The 23480-nt window shown below is 39.1% G+C and overlaps 1 protein-coding gene across 1 annotated transcript in view; it reads left to right on the plus strand.

Annotated features, from left to right (window-relative positions):
• The window catches only part of CWH43 (cell wall biogenesis 43 C-terminal homolog), a 42788-nt gene that overhangs the window by 14043 nt on the left and 5265 nt on the right, over positions 1-23480 (plus strand). Inside the window, exons 7-13 of the mRNA XM_054582271.1 lie at positions 3233-3490; positions 5742-5867; positions 8883-8962; positions 12327-12432; positions 13380-13515; positions 15200-15349; positions 20081-20225. Of these exons, the coding sequence (XP_054438246.1) occupies positions 3233-3490; positions 5742-5867; positions 8883-8962; positions 12327-12432; positions 13380-13515; positions 15200-15349; positions 20081-20225 (1001 nt within the window). The remainder of the gene's footprint in view (positions 1-3232; positions 3491-5741; positions 5868-8882; positions 8963-12326; positions 12433-13379; positions 13516-15199; positions 15350-20080; positions 20226-23480) is intronic.

Consider the following 23480-nt stretch of genomic DNA (forward strand, 5'->3'; position numbering starts at 1 on the left):
GAAAGCATAATTTTTCATTGTGCAGTTGAAGTTGGAAATCCCAAGTGAATCTCAGCATGAAATTAACCGTGGCACTGACAAATAGAATTTCATAAATGCAAAGAGCTTGAAATATTGATGGCCATTAAATTAGCAAACTCAAAGTTCTATGTAAAAAAATGTACTAAACACAATAATAGGACCCTGCTGTACTATACAGCGTGCCTGTAATTTTACTGTGTGAAAAATTTGGTCTTTTGAAAATGAACATATTAGACATTATAAATATTATTGGAATGTTCAATTGCCATTAATTCTGTTTGTAGGTGTTGTAAAGATTTGGAGGAAATTACATGGGATACTCAGTCTCAAACAAAAAACAGTTAAGTTGTACAATTAAGTGAAAAAGGCAAAGTGACTAAGAGTGCATGTCATATGCCAGCCCTGGTGTACATAAAGAGAAGTGTGCATGTACGTATATTTCTTTCTATGCGTAGGTTCTCTGGAGAGATGCAGAAGATGCTAACGTTGCTTGCCTTCACTGAGGGGAACTAGTGGGTTATCATGGTCAGAAGGACTCTTTTCTACCTTTTTAATTTTGGATTTTTGGATAGCCTTTTAGAAGAATAGAGTTTGAGTGGATTTTAAAAATATAGCCTATATAAAAAATAGAAAGCAAATTAAAAATAAAGGCAGTAACAGTCAAGGGAAATTTGAAGAGGTGTTTTCTTTCCCTCCAGATAGTTCTCTGTGGTAAGACAGAAGAAACAAAGTCATTCTGATGTCTTTAGATTAGAATGTCAAATCAGGACTCACTCTTTTAAAAATTAGTCATTGTAAGCTAGTAAACAGAAAAAAAATTAATCTCACTAATAAGTATTGGGTTGGCCAAAAAGTTCGTTTGTTTTTTTTTTCTGTAAGATGGCTCTAGTAGTGTTTAGTTGTTTTTAACTTCATTTGAATCAGTTTTCTTAGATTGTATTGTGATAGCTGTATTATCAGTGTGCATTTAAAAAACACTTATCAAAATTGGTGAATTTTTGTGTAGCCATTTTAATATTGAAGATGGAAGAAAATATGCAATGTTATTATGCTTAATTATTTCGAGAAAGGTAAAATCACAACTGAAACACAAAAAAGATGAGTGCAGTGTGTGGAGAAAGTGCTATGACTGACTGGATGTGTCTAAAGTGGTTTGCGAAGTTTCGCGTTGGAGATGTCTTGCTGGACGATGCTCCATGGTCAGGTAGACCAATTGAAGTTGATAGTGACCAAATTGAAACATTAATTGAGAACAATGAATGTCATATGCAGGAGATAGCTGACATATTCAAAATATCCAAATCAATAAAGTTATTGGTGAAAATGAAAAACATCTTTTATTTTATGGAAAAATCTAAATGAATATTTTGGCCAACCCAATACATGTAACTTAGAATGTGATAACCATTTCATCGTTAATTTGGCAAAGGTTTTTAGGAAAAAATTTTCACAGGGCTCACATGGTGAGACTTTTGGTGGCTTTTCTCGAGGAAAAGAACACTGGTACAATCTTTCAGGAAAGCAGTTGACCACAGATTATGACTCTTTCGAACACTTCTACCTCTTGACACAGTAATTATACTTCTAAGAATCCGTTTTAAGGGAATAATCGGAGCTGTAGTAAGAGATTAATTGACAAATAAAGATGTTCCTCATGATGTCAGAAGCTTCATCCATGGCCAATGACAGGAAAATGGATGCTTATATTGTAGTGTATTTATCCAGTGGAATAGTATATATACACAAAATGTTTTAGGTGAAAATTAATAACATGAGAAAGTATTCTTAATATAATGTCACATAAGAAGCAGAACATAATCCTTAATATATGCTGTGATTCCATTTACATAAAAATACTTCCATATAGACATAGAAAAAGATTAGGAGGACTACATGGGAGTATTGGCCTTGGTCATCTTAGTCTTAGGCAGTTCTTAATTGCTTCCTTACAGTTCTGTATTTTTAAAAATGTCTACAGTGAGTAGGAATTACACTTGTTTTATTTCAAAATGAAAACAATTTTTTCTGTTATTAAAATACTCATGGTTGAGTATGAGTGGGTGGCCTCACTGTGGAGCTGGAACCCGTGAGTTGGAGAGGGCGCTGGAACCTCGGCCTCACGCTTATCTGCTGTACGGTGTTTTGAAGTGGGGGGAGTAGACAGTCACATGGCACTGTCCTGTGATGGTGCAGCAGAACTCACCGATGGCTCTGAGCCGTAGGGCACAAAGAAGCTGGCCGCAGCCGCTTCCTGCTCCCTCCGCTGGCTTTTCTGGGGTTCTTACCTGGAGCAGTGAGGGGTCTGCTGCAGACGCCCTTAAAGGGTGGGTCACAATGATTCAACATAGATTGAAAGGTCTAGAAAATGTATTCTCTGGAAAAGCGTTGTATTGATGGCTCCAAAATGGGGTGCTGTAAGACCCTAATATGCTTTCTCAAAGCCAATTTCACACGAATTGGGAGAATTGTTATGTTTCCTCAGGACTGGCTCAAGAAATTGGCCAACGTTTCCTAAGTGCCTGCTGTGGGCCAGGCAGAGTGCATAGCCCCCACACCTATGAGGCTGTTGGATAAGGGATGAACTGACTGTGGACTTGCCCAAGCAGTGTGTCTCTAACACTATCTCAGCCACATCTTCTTTGGGGCCCCTGTGGTTGGGAAAGTCAGCTTACTTAATGTAGGATGAGGGGCAGTATTTAAATGGATGGAAGTGCCTTTAGGAAGGTATTTAACAAAAACATCCTAGAAACCATACCAACTCTACATGTCTTCTAATGTCCTGGATCTGGCTAGTTAAATAGACATGTTTTTGGTATTACAGGTAAATTCACTTTTTTCAGTTTTTATTGCTCTTAGGATCTTAACAAAAAAAAAATCTAAAAACGCCTTCTTCCCTCCCCATGCTATTCCTAAAGAAATATCACTGGACCGAGAGTCGCTAGACCCACATTCCGTCACCAGCTGCCCAAATCGCCAGCTGTGTGACCTCTAGCTCACCACATTGACCTCCTAGACCTCATTTTCTCATTAGCCTGAGGGTTGGACCATGTGCCCTTGAGGTCCCTTCTGCCTCTAACTGGTTATACATTCGTCATCCTATAAGCTTATTATCCTCCCTCCTGCTTTTTTTTTTTTTTTTTTTTTTTGAGAAAATGGAAGAGACTATTACTGCTTTCCTCTCTGACTCTTTTTCTTTTTCTCTCAAAAACAGGGTCGGTTTCAGCTGCGGGCCTTCTTTACTGGCCCACGTGGGCAGCTGCTGTTGCTGGCTGTGTACTCGCCCTCTTCACAGCATCCATGTGGCCTCAGGTGCTCGGACACCTTATTAGCTCAGGGTCAAGCCCTGGGAAAACCATGACCATTGCCATGATATTTTATCTTCTAGACCTGTTTTTCTGTGCATGGTGCACTGCTTTTAAATTTGTCCCAGGAGGTGTCTATGCTAGAGAAAGATCTGATGTGCTTTTGGGTAAGTACATTTGAAAGGTCTGGATTAAAGTAATAACTACCAGAAAATATTCTTCAAGGCTGGGATTTAGCACTTTATGGGACAGGTGGAAATAAATAGGATGATCTTACATTTCTCATTAAAATGTAGTCTATTGTTTTGGAAAAAACCTGGAAGAATGTCTAAGTTACTACTTAAAAGCAAATTTCTTCATTTGTCTGAACTTCAGTAATACATATTACTAAAAGTCCTCTTAAGTAAATTAGTTTTGGAAAATATGTTTGACTCATAATAAAATATAAAAGAAGTACTCTGTAACACTTATATGATACGTTGGGAAAGGGCATGATAATGATACATTGTTACTTCAATGATAGGCTTGTCAATATATATGGAAGAATTGTGAATTTTTTAGTTCTCCTGAATTTTATCTATTATTTTTATTTACTATATTTTACTTATAAAATATATTTTGCATATATGAATATTAGTGTAAATGATAAATTCCCAAATCATAGAATAAACACATTTTTCATTTCCATGGTTATGAACTCATGTACCAAAATTAGAGTTTTATAAACTCATCTTGGCTTCATACTTTAGAAATTGTCTGCTGGCAATAATGAAATTACTGTTGTATAATATACAAATCAAATGTTGCTTATCATTTCAGTTTAAGTTAACCATGTCGGATGCTTCCAGGATAAAATCTTTGAAAAGTGAGGAATCAAAACATGTTAGTAGGGGATCCAGTTCTTGTTGGTTCATGCATTCATTTTTCCATTTGTTCATTTACTCTTTAAAAACAAATGATTGCACCGCACCTCCTGTGTTCCAGGCAAAGTGCCAGGTGCTGGGGATTTAAGAGACATGGTGTCCTTGCCCACCTGAAGCTTCAGCCGTAGTCGCGGAAGCTCCACGCATAAAATTAAACAAACACTTGTGGAATTACAGTTGGCCTGAGCGCTGCATCCAAGTCCAGGCTTCTAGTTGTGTTTCTCTGCAGCGCCCCCTTGTGCCCTTGGTGTACATTCAACGATTCTACATTTTCACGTAAATTTTTCTCTTCCACGAACTAGACATCTGTCAGGACAGGCTGATTTGGAAGATATATTTTTAAATTACACGAAATATTTAACATGACTTTTGAGAATTTGATATTTCTTCCAACTACCCAGGCTCTCATCTAATTATAGAAACCCATGGCGGCATTTCCTCTGCGGTCATCTTGGCTTTGCGAACTTGGCATTTCTTCTGGTTTCTTTCAGGTGTGTGTGCTCTGTCCTGCTCTGTCTTCCTGTGCAATGCCCTGCTTTTTCCTTACTCCAGCTTGCTTAGGGGTCTGCCATGTGGAGAAAACGAATGAAAGTAAGAGCCATTCTAAGCATGTTTATTTCTTTAGAGTGATATGAATGATGTGCTTTTGAGTGCCTTCTCAACCAAATTTTTTTTTAGTAAGAGTGGCATTATATTGATAAGCTCACAAAATTAAGAAATGTTGGTAATGTTCACATTAGCTTTAATACAATAGAAAAGAATCTGTATTAAATCAGAAACTAGTTACAAATTTATTGTCTGGGGTTTCCCCAGCTATATCCTGGACATTACACATAATTTTTTTGGCTAACGCTCCACCTAAAATTAACTTTTACTTGACATTTCCTAATTTATGTATTGTTCAGTCATACCTCTGTTTCCATGCTTACTAGGTCCCGTCTTACACTGAAATGCATTTCTTAATTGAGCTCAGCTTTATTGACCCAGCTTATTGGCACAGGGAGCGTCCTAGCGCGCATCCTCTGTGAGGAGCCTGTCCCCAGAACACCCCCATCCCAGGCCAGAATTATTGCCACAAACACTGCCGTGCTGAGAGCCTACACAGCCTCTTTTGTGCTCCTCATCTTGGTGCACGGGGACTCTGTTCCGTGGAGAAGACTGAGCCCTTAAGGCCATGCACAAGGCTCCCTTCTCTTGAGCTCCACCCTCCTTTGCCCAATCAACAGCGATGCACACTCTCAGCAGTTAACAACGAGGAAACACTCAGAAAATTGAAAATAATCCATTGGGGTTCTACCTTGCTGATTGCTTATGATCATCCCAATATTCAAAAATAAACTTGTAGAGTGACTGCTTAGGTACTGAGATAAATTCACTTAACTGAATTTCCAGGGAGTGCCCAATTAATTGAAACCTTGGCTCCTGGAATTTATCGTTGGAAGGATTTTTGGATTAAATGTAATATAGATGAATGTATTCTTTCTCTCTTTAATAGGGACAGTGATGGTAATTCTTGGACTGAATATGCTATTTGGTCCTAAGAAAGGTCTTGACTTTCTTCTTCAAACAAAAAACAGCCCTAAAGTGCTTTTCAGGAGGAGTGAAGAACACATGAAACTTTGTAAGTACAGTTTTGCTTTATTTTTTAAAAGCATTTATTAAAAGTATAAATCTTCAAACACGTATGAAATTACAGTATAGTCAGCCCTCATATAGCCTTCACCCAGTTCCAACAATTGTTAAATATTTTCAATGTCATTAACAACTACCTTCCCTACTTTTTTTTGGTGAAATGCTTTACAGTGGGGGTGTCCAGACTTTTGGCATCTCTGTCTCTGGGCCACACTACAAGAAGAAGAGTTGTCTTGGGCCATACGTTAAAAATGTTGTGACACATAATCACAAAAAATCTCGTAATGTTTTAAGTAAATTTACGACTTTGTGTTGGGCCGCATTCACAGCTATCCTGAGACTCATGTGGCCCGTGGGCCACAGGTTGGATGCCCTTGCAGCTAATCTCTGATAGCATGTCATTTCAACCCTAAATACACTGTGTTAGTTTTGGTTCACTTCTAACAAAGGTAAGATGATTTTAACAGGTAAAACTTCCAAAATGCTTTGTTTTCCTGGACAAGACCATTTATTTCTTGCTCTCCTGTTTAGGAAATTAAATATGTTAACTTTTGGACTATTGATGAACTAGAAATTCAGACATGAAATAAATTTACTATTAAACATGACTCATTGCAAATGACCTGGATTAAATAAATATTTATTGAACGTATAAAATTTGCAGATAGCCTATTAAGATACAATAAATTTCATAACTACATAGTGTTGTATAGATTTAAAGAGGTGTAAAAACTGGTTCCCATCCTTAGTAAGTTGATAGTTTTCTAAAGAAGGCAAAATATTATAAAAAGATAGAAAACGACTAAGAAGTTAAATAAAATTTCATTGTATTTCTAAAAGAAATGTCACAAAGCAGTAAGACCATTCTATAAAAACTTGAATATGGCCCTGGCTGGTATGGTTCAGTGGATTGGTTGCCAGCCTGTAACTCAAAGGGTTGCCGGTTTGATTCCTAGACCAGCACGTGCCTGGGCTGCAGGCCAGGTCCCCAGTAGGGGGCGCACAAGAGGTAACCACACATTGATGTTTCTTTTTCTCCTTCCCTTCCCCTCTCTAAAAATAAATAAAATCTTAAAAAAAAAAAAAACCAAACTGAATATGTGTTCTATCATAATTTGAAAAGATTATTTTAAAATTTAAGGAGGTATTTTGTTTGTTCTGTTTTTTTGTATTCTTATATTTCATTTGTGTTCCATGAAACCAGAGTCTGGCAGTGTTTGCTTGTTTGTATCCTGACAGTCTTTTTCTTTTTAAAAAAAGTATTAAGAACCATAATTCTTTAACTGATTCATCAAATCGAGGCATTTGGAGCAGTGTACTTACAAAGTTGTTTAGACAGTTTTATGTGATTTAAAAAAAATATACTTTATTTGTTGGAGCCATTTTAGGTTCATAGTAAAATTGAGCAGAAAGTGCAGAGGCTTCCCATACACCCTCTGACCTCACAGACACACAGCCTCCCCCACTATCAACACCCCCCACTGGAGCGATGCATTCATTACTACGGATGAACATACACCGATACATCGCTATCACCCAGAGTCCATAGTTTACCTTAGGGCTCCCTCTCAGGGTTATAGATTCTGTGGGCTTGGACAAATGTATAATGACATGTATCCACCATTATAGTCTCATACAGAGCAGTTTTGCTATTTAAATATTCCTTGTTCTTCACCTATTCATCCTTCCCTCCCTCCTCCAAACTCCTTGCGACCACTTTCTCTGTTGTTTTGCCTTTTCTTGAATGTCAGTCTTAGACTTTTAACTTCAAATTTTAATCTATTTTAATTGCAATTTCTTATGGAGTATGATTTATTGCTATCATCTTACTTTTCCTTTCCTTTTTCTATTTTTTCTAGGTATAGTTTTCCTTGTTTATCTTCTTGCTTTCTTTTGTATTGATTGGGTTTTTATTCATCCCCTGCCTCCCCACTTCTCTTTCTAGTTTGGGAATTTCTCCTTTAATGTCTGTTCTTTTAGTGGTTGTTTATTTTTTTCCTCAGCACTTAAAGATATTCCCATGATCTGGCCTTTATTTTTGCTGATGAGAAGTCAGCTGCCAGTGTAATTTTTGCTCCTTTGAAGATAACCTGTCTTTTCTCTCTGGCAGCTCTACATATTCCCTCTTCGTCTGGTGTTCTGCAGTTTCATTGTGATATATCTAGATGTAGATTCTTCTTCCCCCACCCCACTCATCTTGCTTGGGAGTCTTTGGGGTTTTCTAAATCTAAGGGTCATGTCTTTTATCAATTCTGTAATATTCTCAGCATTATTTCTGCAAATACTGCCTCTTTCTCATTTTTACTCATTTTTAATCCTGACATTCTTTCTCTTCTTTCCTTTTTGATGGTAATTAGATATGTGTTGGATCTTCTTATCCTCTTCCTCATATTTCTTAACCTCTTTCATATTCTTTACCTTTGTTTTTAATCTAGCCCTTGCACTAAATCTCTGTTCAGCTTTGTCTAATCTGCTGTTTGTCTTGTCCATTGAGTTTCTACTTCCAATTACGGTTATTATTTAATTTTATTTCTAGAAGTCTTGTTTTCTTTACAACTTTTCCTGATCATTGATTTCGTTTCATGTTCCTCAGTCATACTTTGAATACTCTCTTTTATCTTTCTGAACATGTTAAGCATCTATTGTATATTCTGATTCTCAAAGTTCAATATCTGAAGTATTTGTGGGCTTGATTCTTCAGGGTGTTTTTTCCTGCTGTTGGTTCCTACTCATGGGCAGTTGTTTTTTCATGTTTTATTTCCTGTATCTATTTATGATTTATTTTTACTTTAAGCTCATGGTCATTGGAATATTTTAGGGAAGATTCTTTGAAACCGAGTTTTAAAGTATGTGTTAAGTATGCATGTCATAAAAGAAAATTAATCCAGGAATTAGACATTTCCCCTTTGCACAAAATCCTTGATTAATAGGTTCAATAATTTCATGAAAATTATTTTAAGTGAACTTAAATTCTTTTAAACAAGTATCTTTTCTTTCTGTTTAGTTTTGTGGCTGCTTGTTGGTGTGGGGTTATTAGGATTAGGACTACGGCATAAAACCTATGAGAGCCAATTGGGCAAAAGCGTAAGTAATTAAACATCTTAATACAGATTTTTATGATATATGTGTGTATATATATATATACATTTGTATGCTTCACCATTATGATTGAACTCTAGACCTGGATCTAATGACTTTAGGGCCCTGTATCTCTCCTTAGCCCTTAGGTCAGATGCTGATGATAACATAGTAGAATTATTTTATGAAGTTGGGTTGGTTCTTGGGATATTATAGACACATAGAGTAGAAGCAAACTGTTCATGATTTTATTATGTGAAGTTATTTTTGTCATTCCATGAGTTAACACACCTAAACTAGGAAATAAAAGCACTATTTTATAATAGGCTTCTTTTACTGCCTGGTAGATATTACTAAAGGCAATAATGTGAGATTCTTTGATTTAAAAAAAAACCTTACAGATAATTCTTGATTTAGCAGATTTAAGGTAATTTGTGTATTGATGGGTTGTGGAAGTTTTCTTGTCTCTTTGTTTTCCATCTTGTTGTCTACAATTTTATACATTTTATTGTCCCTCTGCTAGAAAAGTGGGCAAGAGTAAGTAATTGCAATATTATGCTTTCTCTCTGCTCTGATAAAATGTTCGATGTGTTTTGTAATGCAGGTAGTGTTACAGTTTTGGGTAAAACAGAATTTGCAGGTTAACTTTGGATTTTAGCAATCTGCATTGCCAGGCATATTTTTCATATTAAATATGAAGCTGTACTGAAGATGCAGGCTGTGCTTCTCTTGTTGGCCTTGGCATTCCTAGCACCTCGTGGGGTGCTTGGCAGACATTCAGAACTCAGTAACCATTTCTTAATTAAGTAAATAACTCATTACATGATCTCTTCCTTTTCCCCTTTATTTATTAGTCATTATTACTGCAAATAATGTTAGTCAGAACAGGATACACAATATCAGGGATTCTTTTTTTCTAAAGTGTATTTTATTGATTATGCTATTACAGTTGTCCCACTTTTTTCTCCCTTTTATTCCCCTCCTCCCTGCACCCCCCTTCCAATCAGTATCCGCCCCCCCAACCTTAGTTCATGTCCATGGGTCATACATGTAAGTTCTTTGGCGTCTACATTTCCTGTACTATTCTTAACCTCCCCCTGTCTATGTTGCACATACCATTTATGCTGCTTAGTCCCTGTACTTTTTCCTCCATTCGCCTCCCCCTGATCTCCATTTCTGTGATTCTGTTCCTGTTCTAGTTGTTTGCTTAGTTTGCTTTTTTTAGGTTCAGTTGTTGATAGTTGTCAGCTTGTTGTCATTTTACTGTTCATAGTTCCTGATCTTCATCATTTTCTTAGGTAAGTCCCTTTAACATTTCATATAATAGGGGCTTGGTGATGATGAACTCCTTTAACTTGACCTTATCTGGGAAGCACTTTATCTGCCCTTCCATTCTAAATGATAGCTTTGCTGGACAGAGTAATCTTGGATGTAGGTCCTTGCCTTTCATGACTTTGAATACTTCTTTCCAGCCCTTTCTTGCCTGCAAGGTTTCTTTTGCGAAATTTGCTGATGGTCTTATGGGAACTCCTTTGTAGGTAACTGTCTCCTTTTCTCTTTCTACTTTTCAGATTTTCTCCTTATCTTTAATCTTGGGTAATGTAATTATGATGTGCCTTGGTGTGCTTCATAAGGCACAACTTTCCAACTTGGGTTCAAGTTCTTTGGGACTCTCTGAGCTTCCTGGACTTCCATTTCCTTTGCCAGATTGGGGAAGTTCTCCTTCATTATTTTTTCAAATAAGTTTTCAATTCTTGCTCTTCCTCTTTTCTTTCTGGCACCCCTGATTCGGGTGTTGGGACATTTAAAGTTGTCCCAGAGGTTCCTAAGCCTCTTCTCATTTTTTTGAATTCTTGTTTCTTTATTCTGTTTTGGTTGAATGTTTATTTCTTCCCTCTGCTCCAAATCCTCAATTCGAGTCCTGGTTTATATCAGAGATTCTTTTCAAAAGGAGGCATTTCAGTCGGATTTGGTATCTGTTCTTTTGTTCACTCATTCATTTGACAAATCTTAATTGAATTTCTCTTTTGTTCCTGGTGACAGAGATTTGGAGGTAAACAAGTTGGACAAGATGGCTGCTCTCACAGTTTACATTCTAGGAAGGGAAAGACAGTGTTCAGAGGAACAAACAAGGAATCAAGGATGACTTCTGTTTGTTTGGCTTGGGAACCTGGGTGGAGGGAGGTAGCATTTACTGAGTTTGGAAAAATGAGGGAATACCAGGTTTCAGAGTGATAAAGTCCAGAGTTAATTATATGGTTGTATGAAGAGAGATAGCTTGAAAAATATAATCATGCGTCTTAAAACTGCTGTTGATGGTTCCATTTTCTTTATATGACGTTCACTAAACTGAATAACCTTTCCTGTGTAAGGAGGAAATGCCCCGCTCACTGCTGGTGGCACACTGGGCTGTGTGTGTTGAGTAATGGCCCTCCTATGCCTAGCGGTTTCTACTTATTCTGCTTCAAATTGGAGCTCACACGGTCCACTTTGAGTTGGTTTTCAGTTGTGGTGGTGGACTTGTTCCAATCCAGCCACCTTCTTTCACAGGACCCCTGTTGCAGATCAAGAGGTATTAGTTTGAGATGGGCAGTTAGGGTTGGGGAGTACAATCTCTGACTGAGTCCATGGACCCGAAAGAGGAGCTCTCACGGGCACTGCACTCCTGAACGTTGGCCTTGCCAGGACGATAGGGGAGTAACACCATTTATAACTTGATTAGAATTGGCACCTCACTTTACAAATAAGTTAAAGGGCTCTACATATCCCTCTTTGAGCTCATTCTCCTTTGATGCAAGGGAAACCTCTCTCCTAAATTTGGTGTTTATCCTTTTCATGCATTTCTTTATATTGTTATGATAGATGATATATCCCTAGACAATATTGTTTTTCCATGTTTTTAACTTTATCTAAATGACATCTGACATGTACATTTTGCAACTTAGTTTTTTACTTAAAATCATCTTTGTGAGATTCATGCATATGGAAATGTGTAGACTCAACTCATTTATTAGCACTGTGTAGTATTCCATTGTATGCATGTGATGCAATTTATATATTCATTTTCCTATTGATACAACAGCCAGATTGTTTCTAAATTTTTGCTATTGTAAACAATGCTTATTGCAAATGCTCACTTTCCAAACATTCCTTCTAACTTCTAAGCTTAAGCTAGAAATTCACAGATGCTTATGAGGATACCATGGAGCAAATATCCCCTTACTTTTATGAATTAAATGTGGGCAAATATCTAAAAAAAAACACACACACAAAAAAACCCCTTTGCCAAAATAGAGAGAGGTGGAGAAAACTGGGTCATTGGATCTGCCATTGTTTACAGTCATCCTAAATCACCATTAAGCTTCCTCAGGCACCAGCCACAGAAGTCTCTGCCGCCATCTGGCCTTTCAGGTTTGGCTTCGACAATGAAGGATGGTCTAGTCTAGAAAGATCAGCTCAACTGCTTAATCAAACAGGTAAGTCTTTCTAGAATTAGTCTGAGGTTTTGAGAAACTACTATTTTAACTTTTCTTTTGAGCAGAATCATAAGTAACAGGAGGACGGTTTGCTGGGTTATAAACTAACCTCTTTAAAAGGCTGAGAGCAATTAATTCCACTGATTCTGAGCAAAGCCTCATACTGGGTATCTACAGGGGATTCTTGTCATGCCTTTGCTCTTAGAGATGCCCCTGCTGGTGGCTCCTGTCACTTGGGGACTCACTTTGGGGACCAGATAGCCATTGTATTAAAAGACAGCATGGGTCAGTGTGATGTTCATTTGTGAAGCCAATTGTTTTCAAGAACCTAAGGGGCAATTTTTAAGTTGGCACGTTTCGGGGAGCTCATCCTCGTATGAGAATACTTGAAAATATGTGGATGTCTCGTTCACAGATCAACTGCATGGAGGGTGGAGCAAGATATGTAAAGAGCTGAACTGTCCTGGTTATTCCTAATCATAAGCAAGTCTCTTGGAAAATTGCTGAGGGTCCTTTGGTCCCAATCGCAGGCCTCCATGGCACGTCTGGCCAGGGCCTGGAACTTACTTCTGTGCCAACACCATGGAGGCATTTGCCCAAGAATAATAGACTATTGGGCACCACTTTCTTGTTTCTGAACATAAATTTGGAATTTAAAAAGGGCTTTAAGCTTATTTGAGATTCGAGGAATGATGTTAATAATATTTGAACATTTAGAAAAATGTTTTTATCCTTTCTTGCATTTGCTTAAGGGGCCCCATGTATTAATGACGTTCTAAATGTGGGGGAATTCCCTTTTAGCTCATATTTGGTCGGCTTCACTTTATTTTCTCATTAGGAATTTATTTTGATTGATGAGTGAAGGCAAAGGGTTCAAGAACAACATTTTACTGATTGTGCTTTGCTGCGGTTAATCACTCTGTGTATTTTTCTTTTTTCCTGAACAGGTGCAGATTTCATAACAATTTTGGAGAGCGATGCTTCTAAGCCCTTTATTGGGAACAATGACTTAACCATGTGGTTAGGAGAGAAGCTAGGTTTCTATACTGATTTTGGTCCAAGCGCAAGGGATCACACTTGGGGGTGAGTGTACCTTGGGTCCTACCCCTGAACATGACTCTGAAAGACTAGGCAGCATAGGCTTAGAGTAGAACGTTGAGCTTGGCATACCTTAGTGCTATGGCTGTGCCCAGTGATGCTTCTTGGGGGATGAGGAGGCGCTGAAGGTATGCATATTCCATAACTGTTTTAACGGTTTCCCTGTTACTGGGTCTTTTCAATTTCCCTTTCATTATAAACCATTCAGCATAGAGGCTGAGGTTACAACAGTAAGCATATCTGACCTGGACATGACCCTCTTGGAGTTTACGTCCTAATATGAAGAGAGAAAATAAACATGTACACAAGGAAATAAATGAGATCTTTTGAGATGGTGATCCCACATTATGTAGAAAAGGAAACAAGCTATGGAAAGACAGAGTGACAGAGTGGGCGGGGGCAGTAGGGATGCTAATGCAGGGAGGTTGCACTAAAACCGCCTGTTGGGAAGAGCGGAGGGGAGCTGAGGGGGGAAGGTCTGAGGCAGGACCCAGCCTGGTGTGCCCCGAGCGTAGGGACTGAGGGAGAACTGATAAGAAATGAGGTCAAGGGCGGGCAACTGATCTTAAAGAGCCCATCGTCCATGCTTAGGACTTGATTTAATTCCGTTGTGACGGGAGGCCATTGGAGGATTTAAACATGAGAGCAAACGGATCTGATTTACATTTTTAAAAGTTCATTCCAGCTGTTCTTGGAAGAACAGGCTGTCAGGGACAAGAGTGGGAGCGTGGAGACCGGTGGGAGGCAGATGCAATAGCAGGGTGAGAGACAACAGGGAAAAAGCGGTGGAGCTGGAGAGAAGGAGCACCTTCAGGAACTGTCTGGGGACACAGCTGACAGGACTTCGTGATAGTCTGGGCTTCAGGGGCCCAGAAGTGAAGAAGCAAGGGCAACATGTAGGTTTTTGACCTGAATGCCTGATAGGAGGTGATGCCACTGAATGGCACTGGCCTGACTGGGAGGGCAGCAGGATTGTGCTAAGTCTGAGATGCCCCTGGACAGACAAGCAACATCCAGTAAGCAGTGGTGTGTAGCTGGGAGAGCTGAGGAGGGCAGGACAGGCTGGACATGCGAATTCAGTTATCCTCAGCGGAGACAGTCCCGTGCGAGGGACTCCCTGAGGCGGCTGGAGAGAGTGAGTGGAGCCAGGCAAGAGGAGCCCGCTGCGGCCTGAGCTCTGCTCATCCTTTTCGTAGTTCTTTGACTTCGATTAAGGTAGAACATACTTTCACATCTTTATTGGGAGGGTTTTAATTTCTAATTTTATAAATTGTTACTTTGCGTCCTTGCTGGCAAGATCGGACATTTCCAAATGTGGTGATTAATATTAGAAGTGTTTATGCAAATATGTTGCCAAAGCAACAATGCAAGTAAAATGGATTTTGTGTTTTACTAATTCTCCCCTTTATGTGTCTCCATAGCACTTACTAAAATAGAGTTGATAACACTCTTTTCTCAGAGTTTATTAGTGACACAGCGAGAAATGCTCAGTAGAAGAGATACAATGAACCGACAAGCAGAGTGCCACATGTCTCGGCCACATTATGGCTCTGAATACCCCTCAGTGGGATGCTTGAAGGGTGACACAACCCTTTTTAACACATTTGCTTAGTCCTGTCTGCATGATATGGTCGGACTGACAACGATTTTTCTTTTAATTTACATACAGGATTATGGTTTTGTCAAGATACCCTATTGTGAAGTCGGAGCATCACCTTCTTCCGTCACCAGAGGGCGAGATTGCACCAGCCATAACCCTGACTGTGAACCTCTCGGGCAAACTGGTGGATTTTGTTGTGACACACTTTGGGAATCACGAGTGGGTTTCTTTGGTTTCTCCAATGCCAAGAAATATTATTAGCACATTACTTTGATGTCTATGCAATGCCCTATTTTACTTTCTTCTTTTTTTTTTCCTCCCAAAAGTATTTTTCCCTGTGTGATAGCTTTTAAAAATCAAGCGTAGAAACATTTGAGATGCGGGCAGTCCTTAGTGGTGGTACAAGGCTACAATGATGCTTCTGTTAGCCAGCTGTTGCTGAGCAGGTGCTGGGCTAAATGCATTAATGTATTTAATCTTCACTCTGTATTCAGGAAATACTATTGTAGCCCCATGTTCTAGATAAACAAAGTAGGTTGAGAGAGGTTACCTGACTTGTCTAACCAAGGTCATACAGCTGGGAATGGGCGACCCAACTAAGTAAGAGCCTGCAAGTACTTGGAACCATAGGGTAAACCAGGCTGATGTAAAAGGAAATCTTCCCTTCCTGCGGGGTTACTGCAATTGGAGGTACTGTTAGGATTTGAGAGTATAAAATGATATTCCTTTTTCCCTCATGTTTTCACAGTCTACTGATAGATAGACAGAGGAGTTTGGCAGGGAGATCAGAATACCGCTTAATTCTGATAAGCCTGTTTGGACAACATGACTTAAAGGTGTCCATACGGACCTGCTAATACATCTCCCAGCAATACATGAGGCCGACTCCCCCGAACAGCAGGCCTGCTCAGCGGGGGCAGAGTCTGCCCTGCCAAGCGCTCACCTAGGTGGAGCCAATAAATTAGAAAACACCCTGTTTGCAAACTAGCAGTTTTCAAGAAGAGAGAGGAAGGATTTGAGACAATCCTGCCCAGTTAATTCTTCTAAACTTCATTAAATATAGAGATCCTCCCCAAAAGAAAAGAGTGGAGAGAGAGCGAGGCCAGAGATGGTTTTCTAAGAAAATTCATCTACAAGGAGACATGAAGAGTGGGGAATGAGATTTATCCCCCACAAACAACATTCACAGCTAGTGGCTCGGTACTGAATAAATCATGAACAATGCCAAGAATATATTGTAAAAGCAAAGATAAAGGTATATAATTGATACCCTACCAAAGTAAACATTCTGTGATGATAATAGAAAACATTGATGTAAAGTGCTAAGTGCTATAAAATGGCACACAGGTTCTGTTCACATTCATAACATGAGGCCACAGAGCTTTAAAGTGACATATGGAACATTAGAAAAACAACATTGTCGTACCAAGTTTTACTTAAACAAGACTAATGCGTCTGCTACCCTTATTTTCTGGTTACCTCACTTTTTCTCACAGTATTATGGGGATCTGTGAAAGCTGCTTGCATATTTTCTGAAATAAGCCAGAGCATAAGTAATATAAACAAATCATGAGATCTCTTCACTAATCAGACTCTTGCTTGCCTCGTTAGAAATAAGAAGGGTGTTTGGAAGATGGATGATATAGATGGTCCATATCTCTTTAAAAAGCTGTTTGAAGAAATACCTTGTTTCTTCCAGCAGTTTTGTGTAGCGAGTATAGGCCTTCAGAAATCATTACATTGACCTCAAGTAGCACTGGAATTAAGTTTACTTTCTTTTTTTTTTTAATGCACTGTATTGTTAAAAAAAAAAAAAAGGTTGCAAAGTTTTAACCTAAGAAACAGTTAACCCTTTTCCTCCCCTACCTTTTTTAGTTTTTTGGCCTTTCCCCTTGTCCCCCTCCAATGCCCTCCAAGCTCCTCTGCAGTGTAAAGAATGGACTTGAAAGGGAAGATGAGGCTGAAAGCGCTCGGACTGTGTTGGAGGAATAGCCTTGTCTAACTTTCTGTCAACGGCATCTTGAAGCCCTCTGAATGACACCCTATCATTTTCTTGTTCTCTTATTCACTCGATTTGATAATAATTACAAGAGCAACAACCATAATAGCTAACCTTTACTGAGGAGATGTACCTCAAGGGAGAGAGGCAGTGGAGTTTAATAGTCAACAGCATAGAATTCCAGAACCTTGAATCAGACAACCTGGTTTGAATCCTGATTCATGGCATAGCCTTCACCAAGTTATTTACTAGCTTTCTCATCTGTAAATCAAGGGCAATAATCCTGCCTATTTCATCGGGTTCTTGTGAGAATTAAATGAGATGTATTATCTCATGCAAAGTACATGAATACAGTAAGTGCTCGATTAATGCTGGCCATTATTATTAAAGCCAGTCAGACAACTCTAAATGGAAAGGACATTGGGCAGCTTAAAAAGGAATTCATTTATCAAACAGAAAGCAAGCGTCTGCCATGTCTGAAGCACAGTGCTAGGTGCGGTCTCTGTCCTTAGAGCCCAGTCCTTGCGTCCCTCCTTGGAAGCCCTGTCCATGAACACTGTAGCGTCCCAACAAGGGACATGAGACAGCTCATGCTTCAGATACTTTGTGAAGCCATCATTACATATGTTTGTTTGTCTTCGTTTTCTACAGTACTAAATACAAGACTCCTACCTTGAATAAATATTTAGAGATTGCATTTTCCAGTGATTATGGCATGCAAACATGAAATCATATTAGGAATGAAATACAGAATGCTTGTGCATGTTATTAGCTGATTCAACAAGTTTTAAAAAATTACTGACTATATAAATATCTCTTTACAACCAATAAATAAGAAATAGCAGCATTTCTTAAAAGTCATTTAGGTACATGCCATTTTTTTAATTCAATTTTAGGTAATTAAGCCACCAGTTAATTGCCATTTTTTCCCTCTTGCTTAAAACACTCATAAAACTACAAACAGGAAATAGCACAGAACCTATAGTCTGAAGACCTGTGCTGTAGTTTTGGTTCCAGTGTAACATAGCCTTAGTTAGTTTCAGATCACTTGTCACTGGAAACTGGATAAAATTTCTTTTCCAGCTCCCATTATAAGGTTCTTGGGCTAAACAAATATGAACAGATCAGGAAACATGTATATGTTCTCTCTCACTCCTTGCCTTATGTCTATACATAGACTTTCTGTTTTTATTATTATCATTGGGTAACATTTATCTCCTGAGAAAATGTAAAACCAAATTTATAGATTATTTTCCAATAGTATATCACTAAAATATATTTGTATAAAAATGCAGTCTGTGCTTCAGTCACTTTGGAATTTTCTATACCTGACTTTGAATCCTGGTGCCTTGTGTCAGGAGGAACACAACTCACTGCCGACTTAATGGATTACTTCCCAACATGTTAGAAGCATCAAAGGAACAGATAACAGATGTTAAGGCACTTAGACACTGGCAACAGTGGGGAATCGTTAGCATGCTCATTGTTCTCAGGGAGCTGGAACCAGGGGCTGCCAGGCATGAAGAATGCAGCTACTGCCAGAAGGACTGAGGAAGAAACACCCTGGCTTTTCTCTCCTCTCACCTTTTCATCTCCTGCTGGTGCCTCCCATTGGTGAAACATAACTGGAAATCAACAGAGAGGAAGCCCAGGGGATGAAATGTGCAGGGGTCAGCTTCCCAGGGCACAGAGAAGGGCGGGAATGGATCTGGGCAGGGGAGGTGGAAAAGAGCCACAGACATGTTCCTTAGCATCATTTAAAAATAGGGCTAACGCCTGCTTCTCAGTTATTATGAGAATTCAGTATCAAAGATGTTAGGCAAATGGTCATTCTTTTCACTCTTTCATTTCTTGAGACATCTTTTAATAGTACTCAGCTGTCCACATATACTTAGCTTAGTCCCACCTTCAAATCCTACCTTAATGAGATGTCTCCAATCTTCTTGGTCCTCGGTGATCTCCTTTGATCTCCCTTCATCATTGCTTTTTCTTAATCATATACTAGCAATCTTTCTCTGTAAATGCCTGTGTTGTTCTATGGTCTCTTTGCTCCTGGACCCATTCCTGGCTTTGCTTCCTCTCATCTGGATAGGGAACCACATTTCCGTCTGTTACCTTCTGGCTGTTGTGTAGCCGAGGGGAAGCACTTTGCAGGCTGGAGGGCAGGATTGCTGGCTGCTGGGCCTCCTTCCTCACTCCCTCTGGCTCCAGAGGTGCTACTGGCTTCTCCTTGTTGCAAAATTCCAGTTGCCTCACTGACTGCTGTTTGGCTTCCCATCACCTAGGTAACCAGTTCCCTATATCAAATTCACTTTAAAACACAGAGTGATTTCAGTTTTCCTGGTTGGAAATTTCAAATATGATGTCCTTATTTTTCCCCAAATAGATTAGAAACCACCCCAAAGCTTGATATCCTTGCCTATTTACCTCAGTTATCCACTAACAGTGATTTGCATAATAGAAGTATCATGTTTAGCCACTTTTTGAAGGTGTTCAGTTGAGGGAGCTGGTAGGTTATATAAGTCTGGTGTGTTCTGGATTCTCCCTCTTACCAGGGCTGCTGTTGCTGCTGTTTAAAAAAAAAATTTTTTTTTTTTGACTACTAGTCTTTAGCTGTAATACTGATTGCCAGTCTCAGATGATTATGGACATAATTTATTCTGATGGAAAAAAATGCTGTCTTGGGAATAGATATTTAAATTGACTTGGCTTCAAATGATTTGTGGGGAACGATCATGTTGTTTTTAGTCAAAAGTTTTTCAGTCTTCTCAGCTGAAGCACTGCGTCTTGGCCTTGTTCCTCTCCAGAACGCTAAGACATTGGCCCAAGGAGGAATTACTCTGGGTTTGTGCTCTACTTGAAGAAATTTTTATGGGAATTTAGGTACCTAAGACTTTTTAAAAATTGTTTTGCAAACACAAAATAAAATTACATTTTTTGCGTTTTTTTAGAGATGACCTGGACAGGAAACTTCAGGCTATTGCTGTTTCAGAATTACTGAAAAGTAGCTCTGACCAAGTGGTATTTCTGGGATATATCACTTCAGAACCTGGTTCTAGAGATTATCAACAGCTCATTCAACATGGCAACGTGAAGGTAACATAATCTTAATAGGGTTTGATTTATTAATTAATATATTCATTCTGTTTTTGTTTTTTAATCTTTATTTTTAAAAAATATTTATTTGTGTATTTCTTTTTAGAGAGATGGGAAGGGAGAGAGAAAAATAGGGAGAGAAATATTGTTGTGTGGTTGCCTCTTGTACTCCTACAACTGGAGACCTGGCCTGCAACCCAGGCATGTGCCCTGACTGGGAATCAAACTGGCGGTGCTTTGGTTTGCAGGCTCAATCCTGCACTCAATCCACTGAGCCACACCAGCCAGGGCAATATGTTTGTTCTTCATGTAACAATAAGCAGACTCAGCAATTTAATATGTATTCTAATCATCTGCTGTTGCACAGAAAACCACCTAAAAACGTACTGGCTTTAAACAATAGCAATCACCTGTTTGCTCATGACTCCGCAGTTTGGACAGGGCTCAGAGGGTAGTTCGTCTCTGCTCTGCACTGCTAGGGGATTCGCCGCCGGGGGTCTGGGAGATTTGCATTGCAGATGGATTACAAGTGGCAAGTTGGTGCTGGTCCACTTGACTGGAAGCTCAGTTGGGGCTTTGGGCTTGTGGGTCCTGGTTCCCCTCCACAGAGTGCTTGGGTTTCCTCCCTGCATGATGGCTGGCAGCCAGGAATAAGTCTCCCAGGAGAGCCAGAAAGAAGCTGTACTGCCTTGTATGACCTAGCCTTAGGAGTCATATAGTGTGACTTCCGCCATCATCGCAGCACGCTCACACTGAAGTGTAAGACACATAAAACCCACTGGTTATCAACATCACATTATAACAATACTGTATGGAAAGTGAGTCACTGCAGCCATATTCCAAAAATACAATCTGCCCCTTTGTGAAAGTTAATTATGATGTGGAGAGTAAAAATAAAATGAAATGGCATACACAGGGGACGGCTAATCAGCCAGACAGGGCCTCACTAAGTGACACTAAATTAGTCTTACTGTTCAGGTCTTAAACACTTGAGTTTGTCAGTATACCTAGATATAATCATGCTTTGAGGAACTGACACACAAACCAAGTCCTGGAAACTGATCTATACACTAGAATGCTAACTGCGTTAATTTATAATGAGAAATGTAACTGTTATGTTTAGGTGTGCCCTGTGTAGATGTCTCCGTCCTTTACCTTTTGTTTTTGACTTCATGACTTGAGATAATATCTGCAGAGAGAAAAGCTTATCCATCTTATCAAGTGCTTAAAAAGACAGGTGAGGGAGAAAATGGCATGATAAGGTTTTCTCCATGTGACAGAAAACACAATGTAGTTTAAATAAAAGAGAAGCGTATTTCTTTTTTTTCTTTTTTTCAGCTATAGAAGTGTAGTATTTCTTTATGTGAAAGTCTGGGTAGATGAGTCAGCACTAATAGGGCGTAGTGGTGTCAGGAATGTCTTCTATTTCGTGACTCCACTTTATGAAGCCTCCATTCCCAAGTTTGCCTCTTGATCCAAGATGGCAGCACCCATGTTCTGGTCAGCAAGATTGAGAAGGAGGGATCAAGAAGGGGCCAAGAGCACATGCAAATTACCTCTATTGGGGAATTCCAGGAAACTGACCTCCAACACTTGTAATTACATTTCATTGGCTGGCATTTAGTTCATGGACACATCTTGATGTATGAGAAGTTGGGATGTGCAGTATTTAATCTTGCTATACCCGTGCACCCAGCAAAAATTACTGCAATTTTAGAAGAAGAGCAAGGCAATTATTGGGGAGATGAGTTAATTTCTGGCATAGTGGATAAGGCAGGAAGTGGAGTCAAGATGGACTCCTGATTTTGGCTTCAGAGGGTTTATGATGATGACATTTATTATTATAGAGAATTTTTAAAAAGAAGAGTTTTGCAAAGAGGATGACAAGTTCAGCTTTAGGCTGAGTTGAGGCATCTGTGGGATGTTAATGGAACTGCCCAATAAGCTGCTGGATATATGGATCTGGAATTGAAAAGGGCAATCAGGACTAGATATATAGATTAAGGAGTCGCGACCTTCTTGGTGATCCTTAAAACCATTGCTTATGGAATTAGAGAAGTGCAAAAGGAAGACCAAGGACAACCCCTGACTTTACAGGGCTATCGTGTGATGGGTGAGGGAAGAGAAGGGAGATTATTGCAGAAAGGTGATTAAGGAGAGGCCAGAGAGTAAAAGGGAAATGAGGGAAGTGTGGAGTCACAGAGGCTGCACCAGTTATTTCTCACTAGGTAGGAAACCTCCTCAAACCTAGTAGCTTAAAACAACAGTGGTTTAATAATCTTATACTTTTGTGGGTTTTGACTTGATGGTTTTCTGCTTTTTTTCCCCCCGCTGAATGTACTCCTGCAGTTGGCTGGTGGCTCAGCTGTGGCAGGTATTCTAAGATGGGCCCACTCTGGGGCCCTGCTGCTGACTGTCGGACGGGCCTATCTCTCCTATGGTCTCTCATTATTTATTAGCTTGGATGGTGCTGCATTTACCAGTTGTGTGTGGCCTTGGGGCAAGTTACTTAACCTTTCTGGGCTTCAATGTCTGTATCTATCAAGTGGTGGTAGCAGTATTTATTGTATCTTACTGTTGTTGTGATGAAGGATAAGCTAATGTCTACAAAGCCCTCAGTCTTATATGTAGGAAGCAATTGGTAAGTGGTAGCCACATGTATGTATTTTGTGCATCTGGCTGTATGTAGAAAACCAAATAAGATAAAAGTGTAAGTACATGGCCTATGAAGCACAAAAGAATGTTAGAAAATGTGATATTTGGCAAGTCTAAGAAAAATTGCATCCTAATAAGAGGGAATTGTGTGTGTATGTGTAAGGCGTATGGGTAATAGGGAAGAAGAATTTTTATTTTTATTTAATCCTCTCTTAGTTTCTACTATTAACGGTCAGAAGTGGGTCAAGATTGGCAGTGGATTCTTACATAGCTTTTTTCTATCGGCAAGTTTATTAATGCAGAGCATTTTGGTCATAAATACTTGGATGAACAGATTTTTCTCTTTAAAAAATGAGTATTTAAATTCTGCAGTTTTAAAACTTGATAGCATCTTTTTAAAACCTAATAAAATAAAATGATAGTTAAGCATATCATAGTTTATTATTCCCAGTATATACAGCTGAATGAGTAAATTTTTATCTCTTCCCCAGAACAGTCCTTTTTGACTTATTTGCTATTTTAATCACTAAAATTTTTGTTTAAAATTTATTATAGTTTTTATGTATACTAAAGGCATATGTCTATGTATGTGTGTGACAT

The sequence above is a fragment of the Pteronotus mesoamericanus genome, unplaced genomic scaffold (assembly GCF_021234165.1).
Source record: "Pteronotus mesoamericanus isolate MK-2021 breed Mesoamerican mustached bat unplaced genomic scaffold, CSHL_Meso_final contig_68, whole genome shotgun sequence".
Taxonomy (NCBI): domain Eukaryota; kingdom Metazoa; phylum Chordata; class Mammalia; order Chiroptera; family Mormoopidae; genus Pteronotus; species Pteronotus mesoamericanus.